General features: G+C 47.2%; 1 protein-coding gene across 8 annotated transcripts in view; it reads left to right on the top strand.

Annotated features, from left to right (window-relative positions):
• The first annotated feature begins 2824 nt into the window (after window positions 1-2824).
• WDR59 (WD repeat domain 59) overlaps window positions 2825-15408 on the top strand; it is a 131542-nt gene continuing 118958 nt past the window's right edge. For 4 of the 8 annotated variants that reach the window (XM_063654536.1, XM_063654537.1, XM_054452779.2 and 1 more), the window contains exon 1: window positions 3015-3121. In XM_063654536.1, the coding sequence (XP_063510606.1) occupies window positions 3038-3121 (84 nt within the window). In that variant the 5' untranslated portion in view covers window positions 3015-3037. Of the gene's footprint in view, window positions 3122-15408 lie in introns of all 8 variants that reach the window. The other 4 variants (XM_054452780.2, XM_054452777.2, XM_063654538.1 and 1 more) reach the window with 4 other exon arrangements.

Genomic DNA, 15408 nt, shown 5'->3' with positions numbered 1-15408 from the left:
TTAATGGTGAAGTGTTTTTGTTTTTTTTTTTCATAGTCTACTGTATCAATATCTCAGCATTATACTGAAAAGCTCAGATGTCAGGCCAGGCGCAGTGGCTCATGCCTATAATCCCAGCACTTTGGGAGGCCGAGGAGGGCGGATCACGAGGTCAGGAGATTGAGACCATCCTGGCTAACACGGTGAAACCCCATCTCTACTAAAAATACAAAAAATTAGCCAGATGTGGCGGCGTGCGCCTGTAGTCCCAGCTACTTGGGAGCTGAGGCAGGAGAATGGCGTGAACCCAGGAGGCATGAACCCACCCACCACTGCACTCCAGCCTGGGCGACAGAAGGAGACTCCGTGTCAGTAAAAAAAAAAAAAAAAAGCTCAGATGCCATACTCTTCAAGATTTCAAGATGCCATTTCGGGTCGCCTATTTAGGCTTTTCTCTCCTGCCATATCGCCTGCAAATCTATTATAATATACAAGTCATTCTGCCGAGCACATTCCTGTTGTAACCAGTTGTCCCAGTTTGCCTGGAACTTATGGGTTTCTTGGGAGGCGAGACTTTTTGGTGATGCAGTGCTAAAATATGAAAAGGGATCAGGCATGGTGGCTTATGCCTATAGTCCCAGCTAATCCAGAGGCTCTTGAAGCCACTACTTTGAAACCACTCTGGGCAACATAGTGAGACCATCTCTACAAAAAGTAAAAAAAAAACAAAACAAAAATAACTGGGCATAGTAACACATGCCTGTAGTCCTAGTTACTTGCGAGGCTGAGGCAGGAGGATTGCTTGGGCCCAGGAGTTGGAGGCTGTGGTGAGCTATGCTCACACCACTGCACTCCAGCCTTGGTGACAGAATGAGACCCAGTCTCCAAAAAAATAAAAATAAAACATGAAAAGGTCCAGGCAACCAGTTAGTCGCCCTAATCTGTCAACAAATCTGTCTTCCCCCTTATAGCCAATACTCCAGGAGGGAAGAGACCACACTTTCTTACCTCTATTCATACAATGATTTGCACATACAAATAGTGATAATATTAACAACAACAATAACAGTTTATTTTATTTTATTTTTATTGATTTCCTGGCTTCTAGAACTGAATTAATAGTTTATAGTTGAACATTTTCTACATCCCAGGCCCTGTGCTTACTTCCTTACAACAATCCAATGAGGTAAGCGATTTTTCCCTTCTATAGGGAAACTGAAGCTAAACCAGTTAAATCAACATTTAAGAGTGTGGGACTGAAGAGGAAAGTTAATCACCACCTACCATGTTAGTACAGTGGTTCTCAAACTTTTTGATCTTGGAATCCCTTTACACTGCTGTTAAAGATTACTGAAAATCCAAAAAACTTTTTTTTTTTTTTTTTTTTTTTGTGACAAGGTCTTGCTCTGTCATCCAGGCTGGAGTACAGTAATGTGATCCTAGCTTACTGCAGCCTCCTTCTGGGCTCAAGCCATCCGTCCACCTCAGCCTCCCAAAGTGCTGAGATTACAAGCATGAGCCACTGTGTCCGGCCCCCAAAAACTTCTATATGTAGTATACAGAATTTAAAAAATATATTTATTCATTACTTCATTTAAACATTAATTCACATGAATACATTTTAAAATGAAAAAGAACCATATTTTCCAGAACAAAATAAAAAATTCTGGCAAGTCTGTTTTAATGTTTGGCTTATTAGAAAACAGCCGCCGGGCGCGGTGACTCACGCCTGTAATCCCAGCACTTTGGGAGGCCGAGATGGGCGGATCACGAGGTCAGGAGATCGAGACCATCCTGGCTAACACGGTGAAACCCCGTCTCTACTAAAAATACAAAAAAATTAGCCGGGCGTAGTGGCGGGCGCCTGTAGTCCCAGCTACTCGGGAGGCTGAGTCAGGAGAATGGCGTGAACCCGGGAGGCGGAGCTTGCAGTGAGCCGAGATCGCGGCACTGCACTCCAGCCTGGGTGACTGAGCAAGACTCCGTCTCAAAAGAAAAAAAGAAAAGAAAAGAAAAGCAAACAGCTGGATTGCAGGAGGGGTATATAGCTCAGAAGTAGAGCATTGGCCTGCGGATCAAGAAAACAGCTGGATTTTCACATTTAAGTCTACCTTCATTTTTACGGGAGGCGCTGCTGTATTGTATGAAACAATAAATCGTACATTCAGACTGTTAAATATCTCGATGGGATAGGCATCAGGAGAAGAGGTATCTCCGGTTTGCACGAACGTTGATTTTTTTTTTTTTTTTCGAGACGGAGTCTCGCTCTTGTCACCCAGACTGGAGTACAATGTGTGATCTCGGCTCACTGCAGTCTCCGCTTCCCGGGTTCAAGCGATTCTCCTGCCCCAGCCTCCCAAGTAGCTGGGATTACAGGCGCCCGCCACCACACCTGGCTAATTTTTGTATTTTTAGTAGAGACGGGGTTTCACCATGTTGTTTAGGCTGGTCTCGAACTCCTGACTTCGGCCTCCCAAAGTACTAGGATTACAGGCGTGAGTCACCGCACCCGCCCCGAACGTTGATTTTGATTTGTAGACTGGGTCTGGACGAATGCTGGGGACTCCAGCGAGGAGCTAGTGAGGACAACAGGCACCTCACCTCACCCAAACCCAAACCTGAGAGCCCTTCCCAGGTCACCCACGCTTGCTCGAGCTTGGACTACAACTCCCGGCAGAGCTCGCGGCAGGGGGAGTGCCCGCAACCGCGAGAAGCGTGGGCGACTCAAACCGAGGGACGGAAGTGAGTGAGGGCGTGCCTGTTTGTGGCAGGCGCGGTGCAGCAATTGGAGGACCCAGGAAGAAGGGGCGGAGCCTATTCTTGGGTCAACCAATGGCTTGCGTTCAGGAGCACCCGGGGCACGGGGCGTGTCGGGCTGATTCTCGGGCTGTGAGGGGCGCACGGTCCAGGGATACTGGGGACGGCGGGGTGGGAGGGCGCCGTCCTGGGGCCGCGGCGGCCGGGCGGGGGAGATGGCGGCGCGATGGAGCAGCGAGAACGTGGTTGTAGAGTTTCGTGACTCCCAGGTGAGCTGGAGGCCGAGTGGAGCCCTCTGGGCATGCGTCCTCCCCGCTTCCCCTCCCCCACGCGGCTGCTTCCGTCCCGGGGGCTACGAGGAGACCCTCGGCCCCGAACTGAGGAGGTAGGCGGGGCTTACCTGACCTCTTAGACCCGGTCGGGTGAGGGAAGACGACCATCGGGGGCAATCGGGGCGGGCACGGACGGAGTTTCGGGGCTCCCTTCGCGGGTAGGGGAGTGGGGTCCGCCTTGTGACACTGAGGCAGAGACTGCGCACCGTGAGTGCTGAGGGGAGGCTTCCCACGATCAGGGTACGGAGCGAGGGGTGACGGCTCTCCGAGGCCCTAGCCGCGTGTGGCGACTTAAGGCAAGTCGCGGGACTCCTCTGAGCCTCAGATGCTGTTGGGGTGAATTCGATGAAACACTGTTTGCAAAGTGCCTGTTGCAGCGTCTACGCGATTAAGTGGTTCTTAATGCCATCACAGTGGAAAATACCGTGTAGTGGATACGAGTGACACTGCACGTGTTGCCCGAGTTCGAATCCCGCAGCCCCTACCCTGTCATCACTTACTACACGTCAGTTTTCTCACCTGTAGAAGGGAGATCGTCGTACTTACAAGGGCCTAAAGATTTTATTTTTAAATTTTCTATTTTATTTTATTTTATTTTTTTGAGATGGAATCTCACTCTGTTGCCCAGCTGGAGTGCAGTGGTGCCATCTTGGCCCACTGCAACCTCTGCCTCCCGGGTTCAAGCTATTCTCCTTCCTCAGCCTCCCAAGTAGCTGGGATTACAGGTGCGCACACCACGCCTGGCTAATTTTTGTATTTTTAGTAGAGACGGGGTTTCACCTTGTTGGTCAGGCTGGTCTGGAACTCCTGACCTCAGGTGATCCACCCGCCTCGGCCTCCCAAAGTGCTGGGATTACAGGCATGAGCCACCGCGCCCGGCCTATTTTATTTTATTTGAGACAGGGTCTGGCTCTGTCACCCAGGCTTGAGTGCAGAGGCGTGAATCACCGCTCAGTTCAGCCTTGACCTCCCAGGCTCAAGCTATCCTCCCACCTCAGCCTCCCCAGTAGCTGGGACTGCAGGCTCACGCCAACATGCCCGACTAAATTTTCGTGTTTTTTTTTTTGTAGAGATGGGGTCTCCCTGTGTTGTCCAGGCTGGTATGGAACTCCTGGGCTTAAGCGAACCCCTGCCTCAGCCTCCCAAAGTGTCGGGATTACAGGTGTGATCCACTGAGCACAGCCTCAAGTGAAGATTTTATGTGGTCATATGTTTAGGATGTGTGGCACAGTAACCCTCAAGTAACCAAGTGTGCATGGTAACCCTCAAGAAATGTTAGCACTTACTAGAGAGTTTATCATTTTTCTTTGCCATGTCTTCCATATGCCAGGCCTCCTTCGAGGCGCTTTATCTACATCTTTTTCTAATTCATAAAATAACCATGCAAGGTAAGTAGGTGTTATTCCTTTTTTCCAGAAGTAGAAACCGATCCCCTTTTGACTGATCCCAGTGACTTGGCTAACGCTTCCCATAATGTGGCCAATGGCATTGGGATTTGGATGCTGGATCCGACCCCAGAGCCCTTGTTTAGCTCATTAGACTACTTTACTCATAGTGGGTAGCTCTGAACCTGTCATATACGTCCCCTCTTCCCCAGCACCTAGGACAGTGTCTTGGTGATTCCCTTCAATTTTAAATTTATTTACCTTTTTTTTTTTTTTTGAGACCGAGTCTCGCTCTATGACCCATACTGTAGTCTGGTATTGGCATGATCTCGGTTCACAGCAAACTCTGCCTCCCAGGTTCAAACGATTCTTGTGCCTCAGCCTCTGGAGTAGCTGGGATTACAGGCGCATGCCACCATGCCTGGCTAAGTTTTGTATTTTTTGTAGAGACGGGGTTTTGCTCTGTTGGCCAGGCTGGTTTTGAACTCCTGGCCTCAAGTTATCCATCTGCCTTGGCCTCCCAAAGTGCTGGGATTACAGGTGTGAGCCACTACACCTGGCCTATTATTTTTTGTAGAGACAGGATCTCGCTGTGTTGCCCAGGCTGGTCTTGAACTCCTGGCCTCAGGCGATTCTCCCACTTTGGCCTCCCAAAATGTTGGGATTACAGGTGTGAGCCACCGTGCCCGGCCATTCTCTTCATTTATTCAACTAATATTTATCGAATACCTTCTGTGTGCCACACTTTTATTCACTCATTTATTCAACAAGGATTTACTGAGCTCCCATCCGGTATGCACTGTGCCAGGCACAGGTGATTTATACTGAGGGAGATCTGGATTAGTATAAGTGGGTGATGTGGTTTCTTCTTTCCGAAATGCCATCCTGTCTTTTGCCAGAGGATGAGTGAGTGGAGGAGCTACCCACCATTTTTCTCTGTGGTGCCCTCTGATCACTAGCCTCTACTGAGAATTTGAGCAGTAGCGTTTGGATTAAGGATCTCCAAGTACTGTCAGCACGGAGTCTCCATGAGACCTGCTCTCCCTAGGGAGGCGCCAGACTCCTCAGAAAAGGAACCATATTCCTGTTTTCTTTCTTGTTAATTGCTTTCACTGGGAACTAGGACAGAATAGAATCGTGCATCATGCCTCTAAGCCTGCTAATTTGGAAGCTACTAATCTGCAAACCCTTTAATTTTCACAGAAACCCAGGTAGTCTCACCCCTGCCTCTTTATAGAGATGTAATTGAAGAGACCTGCAGAGAGAGGGGTGCTGACACATATATTAGGATGTTATGAAGTCGTAGCAAATAATTAAACCTCAACAGCAGTTGTCATAGAGAACTAAGTAAATTGGGTAATTTTACTGCCTTGTGGGAGTTTCTGTTTTTTTGTTCTGATTTTTCTGTTTACAAGGCTTCCTCTTTATGTGAATTAGCATGGTTTTGTGGGTGATTCTGGTGATTGGAAGGGGCAGGAACCCATTTTATTAACTGTTTTGTTAATGTAGAAAGAAAAAGTCAAAACCTCTTCATAATGCCTTTATGAATAGGAGCAATAAACTTTTCAAAACACTCCACATCTTTTAAATAATAATTTTATTAAAAAATTTTTCATTAAAATATTCAAATTTCTTTCATTTTGCATTTTTTTAAAAAATAGAGATAGGAGTCTCTGCATCTTGCCCAGGTGGTCTTGAACTCCTGGGTTCAAGCGATTTTCCTGCTGCAGCTTCCCAAAGTGCTGGGATTACAGGCGTGAGCCACCGTGCCTGGCCTAAAAAATATACATATATGGCCAGGCATGGTGGCTCACGCCTGTAATCCCACCCCTTTGGGAGGCCGAGGTAGGCGGATCACCTGAGGTCAGGAGTTTGAGACCAGCCTGGCCAACATTGTGAAAGCCTGTCTCTACTAAAGATACAAAAATTAGCCGGCTGTGGTGGCACACACCTATAATCCCAGCTACTTGGGAGGCTGAGGCAGGAGAATTGCTTGAACCTGGGAGGCAGAGGTTGCAGTGAGCCAAGATCTCACCACTGTACTCCAGCCTGGGCGACAGAGTGAGACTCCATCTACAAAAAAAACAAACAAAAAAATACATATATGTATATATATATATGTATATGTATTTTCTAAAAAAATACAAAAAATATATGTGTATATATGTGTAAGACAGGGTCTTACTCTGTCGCCCAGGCTGGAATGCAGTGGTGCAGTCTTGGCTCACCTCAGCCTCAACCTTATGGTATCAAGTGATGTTCCCACCTCAGTCTCCTGAGTAGCTGCAAATACAGGTGCACATCACCAAGCCCTGCAATTTTTTGTGTGTTTTTTTGTGGAAATGGGGCTTTACTTTGTTGCTCAGGCTGGTCTCAAACTCCTGAGCTCAAGTGATCCTCCCACCTTGGCCTAAAAATATATATTTTTTTATTTTTGAGATGGAGTCTCGCTGTGTTGCCCAGGCTGGAGTGCAGTGGCACAATCTCGGCTTGCTGCCGCCTCCACCTCCTGGGTTTCAGCACTTCTCCTGCCTCCTGAGTAGCTGGGATTACAGGTGTGCCCCACCACCCGGCTAATTTTTGTATTTTTAGTAGAGATGGAGTTTCGCCATGTTGGCCAGGCTGGTCTCGAACTCCTTACCTGAAGTGATATGCCTGCCTCAGCCTCCCAAAGTGCTGGATTACAGATGTGAGCCATTGCACCTGGCTTGAAAATAATTTTTTAAAATTAAAACTTTTAGATTTTTTGGCTAGGTGTGGGCTCACGCCTATAATCCCAGCACTTTGGGAGGCCAAGGCAGGTGGATCACCTGAGGTCAGGAGTTTGAGACCAGCCTGGCCAACACGGTGAAACCCCATCTGTACTAAAAATACAAAAATTAGCCAGGCATGGTGGCGTGTGCCTGTAATTCCAGCTACTCGGGAGGCTGAGGCAGGAGAGTCGCTTGAACCTGAGAGGTGGAGGTTGCAGCGAGCCGAGATCCCACTGTTGCACTCCAGCCTGGGCAACAAGAGTGAAACTCTGTATCAAAAAAAAAAAAAGACTTTTAGATTTTTCAGAGGAAAACCCCAGTCTGAAGTGTGAAAGTCTTTTTTATAGTTTATAAAAGTGCCATTTACTTTATGAAACAATGCTTTGGGATATTACTGTCACTAATTAATAATGAAAAGCTTGTGCTGCTTGGCAACTACTGTGAAGTGCTTCCTGGCATCAATGAGCGTTAACACTATAAGAAAACTTAGGCCAGGCGTGGTGGCTCACGCCTTTAACTCCAGCACCTTGGGAGGCCGAGGCAGATGGATCACCTGAGTCAGGACTCGAGACCAGCCTGGCCAACATGGTGAAAGCCCGTTTCTACTAAAAATACAAAAAATTTAGCTGGGCGTGGTGGTGCACGCCTGTCATCCCAGCTACTTGGGAGGCTGAGGGAGGAGAATTGCTTGAGCCCGGGAGGCGGAGGTTGCAGTGAGCTGGGATCATGCCATTGCACTCCAGCTTGGGTGACAAAGGTGAAGCTCTGTCTCAAAAAAAAAAAAGGCCAGGTGTGGTGGCTCACACCTGTAATCCCAGCACTTTGGGAGGTTGAGGCAGGCAGATCACGAGGTTGGGAGTTCGAGACCAGCCTGGCCAATATGGTGAAACCCCATCTCTACTAAAAATACAAAAATTAGCTGGGTGTGGTGGTGGGTTCCTGTAATCCCAGCTACTCGGGTGGCTGAGGCAGAAGAATCGCTTGAACCCAGGAGGCGGAGGTTGCAGTGAGCCTAGATCGTGCCACTGCACTCCAGCCTGGGTGACAAGAGCGAGACTCCATCTGAAAAAAAAACAAAAAAAACCGCAACTTACAGGTAATCTTCCGGAGAAACACTGTTTTTTTTTTTTTTTTTTTTTTTTTGGAGGCAGAGTCTTGCTCTGTCGCCCAGACTGGAGTGCAGTGGCTCAATCTTGGCTCACTGCAAGCTCCGCCTCCTAGGTTCACGCCATTCTCCTGCCTCAGCCTCCCGAGTAGCTGGGACTACAGGCGCCCGCCACCATGCCCAGCTAATTTTTTTGTATTTTTTAGTAGAGACGGGGTTTCACTGTGTTAGCCAGGATTGTCTCAATCTCCTGACCTCGTGATCCGCCCGCCTCGGCCTCCCAAAGTGCTGGGATTACAGGCATGAGCCACCGCACCCAGCCCAGAGCAACACTGTTTTGTAGAACTTCCAGTGATGATGGAAATGGGGCTAGCGCGACAGATGTATTTTCAATTTTATGACATTTTAATTGCCATTTAAATAGCCACTGTGGCTAATGGCTATGATATTGGAAAGTACAGTTCAGAGTACTGAGAAGTGTGGAGATCAGTTTTCACTCTCAAGGAAAGGTAAGATGCTAGAATGTGCAGTTACAAGGCTAACCTAATGATATGTGCAAAAGTGCTGCAGTGGATGACTCCTGTGTTGAAGAGAAGAACTGCAGACCCACGGCGGCTGCTACTTCGTGTCTCCACTTCAGGATCTGCGAGAAAATCAAGCTCTGTATGTCCAAAGCAGCTGAACATACTTGGAGACAACTCTTCCTGCACGCTAGCATTTCCCTCTTCCATTTTATCTTCCATATAGCCAGAGTGATTTAAAAAAAAAAAAATCCAGGTTTATGCAGGTATAATTGTAGAGTTTGTTGGGTTTTGACAAATGGTTGTAGTCATGTAACCACTGCCGTAATCATGATGTAGAACGTTTCTATCACTCCAAACAGTTCCTTGGTCCCCCTGTGTACTCAATCTCCATCCCTTATCTCTGGCAGCTGCTGATGGGATTTCTATAACAAATGGAATCATGTGATATGATGTGTATCCTTTTGAGTCTGGCTTTCATTTTTGTTTTGTTTTGTTTTTTGAAGGGACAGAATCTTCCTCAGTTGCCCAGGCTGGAGTGCAGTTGCACAGTCCTTGCTGAGTGCAGCCTCCAGCTCCTGGGCTCAAGTGTCCTCCCATCTCAGCCTCCTGAATAACTGAGTTGACAGGCATATGCCACCAGGCCTGGCTCTTTTTTTTTTTTTTTTTGAGACGGAGTCTCACTCTGTCACCAGGCTGGAGTGCAGTCGCGCGATCTCGGCTCACTGTAACCTCTGCCTCCTGGGTTCAAGCAATTCTCTGCCTCAGCCTCCTGAGTAGCTGGGATTACAGGCGCCCGCCACCACGCCTAGCTAACCATCTTTGCCAGGCTGGTCTTGAACTCCTAACCTCATGATCCACCCACCTTGGCCTCCCGAAGTGCTGGGATTACAGGTGTGAGCCACTGCGCCTGGCCAGGCCTGGCTAATTTTTAAAAATTTTTTGTTGGGGTGGGATCTGGCAATTGATGCCCAGGCTGGTCTTGAATTCCTGACCTCACACAGCCCTCCCACCTTGGCCTCCCAAAGTTTTGGGATTACAGGCATGAGCCACCACCCCACCTGGTGTCTTTTGCTTAGCCTAGTGCTTTTGAGATTCATTCTCGTTGTTGAGGCTGTTAGTCCATTCCTTCTTCTTGATGAGTAGTGTTCCAGTATATAGACTGCAATTTGTGTATTCATTCACCTGTTTATGGACATCTAGTTTTTTTTCCAGTTTTTAGTGACTGAAGAAAGCTGCTATAAGTAGATAAGTATCAAGGCCAATTTTTATTTATTTATTTATTTATTTATTTATTTATTTATCTTTTTTGAGACAGTCTTGCTCTGTCACCTAGGCTGGAGTGCAGTGGCACGATCTCAGCTCATTGCAAGCTCCGCCTCCCGGGTTCACGCCATTCTCCTGCCTTAGCCTCCCGAGTAGCTGGGACTACATGCGCCCGCCACCACGCCGTGCTATTTTTTTGTATTTTTGGTAGAGATGGGGTTTCACCGTGTTAGTCAGGATGGTCTCGATCTCCTCACATCGTGATCCGCCCGCCTCAGCCTCCCAAAGTGCTGGGATTGCAGACGTGAGCCACCACACCCGGCTGCATTGTCTCTTTCTTATAGATTAAGAAGAGTATAAAAATTTTTCTGGATTCCAGTTCTGTATGGTGATGTATATTGTAAATCCATTCTCCCAAGTTGTAGCTTGCCTTTTCATTCTTTTTATGGTATTAAAAATTAAAAAAAAAATTTTTTTTTTTGAGATGCGGTTTCGCTGTTACTATGGCTGGAGTGCCTATTCACAGTCACAATCATAGTGCACTGCCTCCTTGAACTCCTGGTCTCAAATGATCCTCCTGCTTCAGCCTCCCAAGTAACTGGGTCTATATTTGTGAGTCACCACTCCCAACTATGTGCTGTCTTTTGATGAACAGAACTTTAATTTTAATGCAGTTAAATTTATGGATTATGCTTTTCCAGTCTTGTTGTTGTTGTTGTTTTGAGACAGGGTCTCGCAATGTTGCCCAGGCTGGAGTGCCATGATCTTGAATCACTGCAACCTCTGCCTCCTGGGCTCAAATGATCCTCCTGCCTTAGCCTCTTAAGTAGTTGGAACTACAGGCAGACACCACTACGCTGGGCTAATATTTGTGTTTTTTGTAGAGACAAGGTTTTGCCATGTTGGCCAGGCTGGTCTCGAACTCCTGGGCTGAAATGATCCACCCACCATGGCCTCCCAAATTCTTTTTAAGTCTTCTTGAGAAAAATGTTTGGACCGGGCTTGGTGGCTCACACCTGTAATCCCAGCACTTTGGGAGGCCGAGGTGGGCGGATCATGAGGTCAGGAGATCGAGACCATCCTGGCTAACACAGTGAAACCCTGTCTCTACTAAAAATACGAAAAATTAGCCAGGTGTGGTGGTGGGCACCTGTAGTCCCAGCTACTCGGGAGGCTGAGGCAGAAGAATTGCTCGAACCCAAAAGGTGGAGGTTCAGTGAGCCAAAATTGCGCCCTTGCACTCCAGCCTGGGCGACAGGGTAAGGCTGCGTCTCAAAAGAAAAAAAATAAAAGAAGAAAAGAAAAAGAAAAACGTTCGTATCCTAGATTCATAAAGAAATTCCTCAATATTTTCTGTTACCTTGAAATTGAAAATGAATCATCTCAGCAGAAAGTATACTCTCTGCTGACCTAATAATGGTTGGTGATTTTTTAGTCTCAGCATTACAACAGCTTTGCCACAAAGATAAAGATTGAGCACTGTGTTTTACTCTAATAAAAACTGAAACAAAAAAACACAACTCAAGAAATTATTTGGCTAGGAGCAAAATTATAAATAATTAATAATCTGTATGTTTTTATGGAGCAATCCAGCTTTGGTTCCTACTTTTCTAGTTTCATACAATGTTCATTTCAAAAAGCTATAGAGATGGAGGGGCAGAGTAGGACTTTTGGTGTAAGCGACTATTAATATGTATACTGTGTAATATTTTTTCTTTTTAAAATAAATTTATATATGTGTATTTTAAAATCGAGATGGGGGTCTCACTGTGTTGCCCAGGCTGGTGTCAAACTCCTGAGCTTAAGTGATCCTCCCACCTTAGCCTCCCAAAGTGCTGTGATCACAGGCGTGAGCCACTGCACCTGGCCTATTTTTTTTTTCTAGAAAACTTAATATAAAGATGTGATGAATGGGAGAAGTGAAGAGCAAAGACGTTAAGGATTTCGTGCCAGACTGTGTTAAGATTTAGGTTATGCCACCTGTCTTCCATGTGATCTTGGGCAAGTTACTTCCTTTCTAAGCTTCAGTTTTCCTTTTTAAAATTTTTTTTTCTTTTTTTACTTTTATTTTTTTTGAGACGGAGTTTCACTCTTGTTGCCCAGACTGGAGTGCAGTGGCACAATGTCGGCTCAGTGCATCCTCCACCTCCCAGGTTCAAGCAGTTCTCCTGCCTCAGCCTCCCAAGTAGCTGGGATTACAGGCACCTGCCATCACGTCCGGCTAATTTTTTGTATTTTTAGTAGAGATGGGGTTTTACCATGTTGGCCAGGCTAGTCTCGAACTCCTGACCTCAGGTGATCCACCCACCTCGGCCTCCCAAAGTGCTGGAATTACAGGCATGAGCCACTGTGCCCAGCCTTGTTTTTTTTTTTTTTTTTTTTGAGACAGAGTCTTTGCTCCGTCTCCCAGGCTGGAGTGCAGTGGCACGATCTCGGCTCGCTGCATCCTCCACCTCCTGGGTTTAAGCGATTCTCCTGTCTCATCCTCCCGAGTAGCTGGGATTACAGGTGTGTGCTGCCACGCCTGGCTAATTTTTTTATTTTTAGTAGAGACGGGGTATCGCCATGTTGGCCAGGCTGGTCTTGAACTCCTGACCTCAGGTGATCCACCCACCTTGGCGTCCCAAAGTGCTGGGATTACAGGTGTGAGCCTCTGCGCCAGACTGACTTCCTTCGTTCATAAAACAAGGATAGTAGTGCTTACTTGTGTTGGGGGTTCCCCAGGCCACGCCAGTCTCAGTGACTCACAAGGAGGCTTCACTGTCATATTTGCAGTTATTACATATTACAGCAAAAGGACACAACGCAGAATCAAAGGGAAAAGGCCAATGGCATGAGGTCAGAAGGAAACCAGGCCGAAGCTTCCCAGAGTCCCCTCACTGTAGATACGCTTAATTCCTCCCGCATGTAACTGGAACAATGTGTGTGAAACAAGAAACATTGTGTACCAAGGAAGTTCATTAAGGACTCAGTACCCACAGTTTCTGTTTGGGGCTGGTCATGTAGGCACCCTCTGCCTTAACAGGTACCAAAATTCCAGACCTTCAGAAGGAAAGCAGGCACTCAGTGTAAACCACATCGTTTGTACGTACAATTGAGGCACAGGGAGGCTCTCTTACCAGTTAAGGAGCAGTGGAATGCTCCTAAAATCCACGTTCTAGATAGCAGCCAAGAGCCACCCTTGCAAGCAGGCCTCACAAGGATAGTAGCCTCATGCCCGCTGTGCCAACTCTTTTCTGCACACTACCTTGTAGACTGGCTGTGAGGATTAAATGACAATATCTGTGCGGAGCACCTAGCATAGTGGTCAGTATATGTTAAGCAGTTGATAAATGTTAATTACCATTATTATTAAATTAGAAAACTGGCCTAAGGAAGCAACACACTTGGCCTGACAAAATAGCCCTCTCCTCTGCCCTGTCATTTTGCAGATGAGGAGTGTGAGCCCCAGAAAGATAAGGTGACGTACCTAGTAGTACCTAGTGCGTGCCATTTTAGTTTGTGGGAAAGTGAGAATGATTCCATTTAATTAAATTTAATCAATTTTTTTCTTTGTTTTTGAGATGGAGTCTTGCTTTTCACCCATGTTGGAGTGCAGTGGCATAATCTCAGCTCACTGCAAATTCCGCCTCCTGGGTTGAAGCAATTCTCCTGCTTCAGCCTCCTGAGTAGCTGGGATTACCGGTGCCTGCCACCATGCCCAGCTAATTTTTGTATTTTTAGTAGAGACAAGGTTTCACCATATTGGCCAGGCTGGTCTCGAACTCTTGACCTCAGGTGATCCACCTGCTTCGGCCTCCCAAAGTGCTAGGATTACAGGCGTGGGCCACTGCGCCTGGCCAATTTTTGTGTTTTAGTAGAGACAGGGTATCGCCATGTTGGCCAGGCTGGTCTTGAACTCTTGACCTCAGGTGATCTGCCTGCCTCGGTCTCCCAAAGTGCTGGGATTACAGGTATGAGCTGCTGCGCCTGGCTGAATTAATTAATTTTTAATTTTACAATCCACCATGACATTCAAAGAATGTTCTCATTTGAAAGAGAAGACTTCCTGAGCAACACCCCTATTGCTGAGCGTGTGAACAAGAGTCTCCGATAGGTAACGTGTAGTGAGTGTTAGACAAGGATGGCTCAGAAACTGTTGGGCCAAGCATGGTGGCTCACGCCTGTAATCTCAGCACTTTGAGAGACCAGGGCTGGTGGATCACTTGAGCCCAGGGGTGCGAGACCAGCCGGGGCAACAGATTAAGACCCCATCCCTACAGACAATGAAAAACTTAGCTGGGCATGGTGGCTTGTGCCTGTGGTACCATTTACTCAGGAGGCTGAGGCAGGAGGATTGCTTGAGCCCAGGAGTTTGAGGCTGCAACGCCACTGTGCTCCAGCTGGGGTGATGGAGAGAGAACCGCCCCCCACCCCCACCCCAATCTGAAAAACAAAACAAACCAGCTTTGGCAGCAGTGTTCATATCTAATTTTATGTTTTTTTGAGACGGAGTTTTGCTCTTGTTGCTCAGGCTGGAGTGCAATGGCGCAATCTCGGCTCACTGCAACCTCTACCTCCTGGGTTCTAAGCGATTCTCCTGCCTTAGTCTCCTGAGTAGCTGGGATTACAGGCATGCGCCACCACACCTGGCTAATTTTTTGTGTTTTCAGTAGAGACGGGGTTTGTCCTTGTTGGTCAGGCTGGTCTCAAACTCCCGACCTCAGACCTCAGGTGATCTGCCCGCCTTGGCCTCCCAAAGTGCTGGGATTACAGGCGTGAGCCACCGTGCCTGGCCAATATCTAATTTAAGTAGAAATTGGATCTTGTCCTTTGAAATGGTCGGACGCTTTTAATAATCAGTGGTTTTCAGTTTGTGGCTTTAGTCTGTAAAACCTCTTTTTTTTTTTTAAGACAGTCTCGCTCTGTCACCCAGGCTGGAATGCAGTGGCTCCATCTCAGCTCACTGCAATCTCCATCTCCCAGGTTCAAGTGAATCTTGTGCCTCAGCCTCCTGAGTAGCTGGGATTACAGGTGTGCGCCACCATGCCTGACTAATTTTTGTATTTTTAGTAGCCATGTTGGCCAGGCTGGTCTCAAACTCCTGACCTCAAGTGATCCACCCACCTCGGCCTCCCAACATGCTGAGATTACAGGCGTGAGCCACCGTGCCTGGCCTAGACATGAGTTTTAATCGAATTCTGACTGCAAAGCCCATGCATACCGTTCCTGCTGCAACAGGCTACCTCCATTTTATGCCTGGAGAAAGGGCAGAATTTTTCCTCCCTTTGATAAATTGTGGTCTGTTGCTTTGGATTGCTGAAACCAAGT

The sequence above is a fragment of the Pongo pygmaeus genome, chromosome 18, assembly GCF_028885625.2.
Source record: "Pongo pygmaeus isolate AG05252 chromosome 18, NHGRI_mPonPyg2-v2.0_pri, whole genome shotgun sequence".
Lineage (NCBI taxonomy): Eukaryota > Metazoa > Chordata > Mammalia > Primates > Hominidae > Pongo > Pongo pygmaeus.
This window is presented reverse-complemented; position numbering and strand designations above follow the sequence as displayed.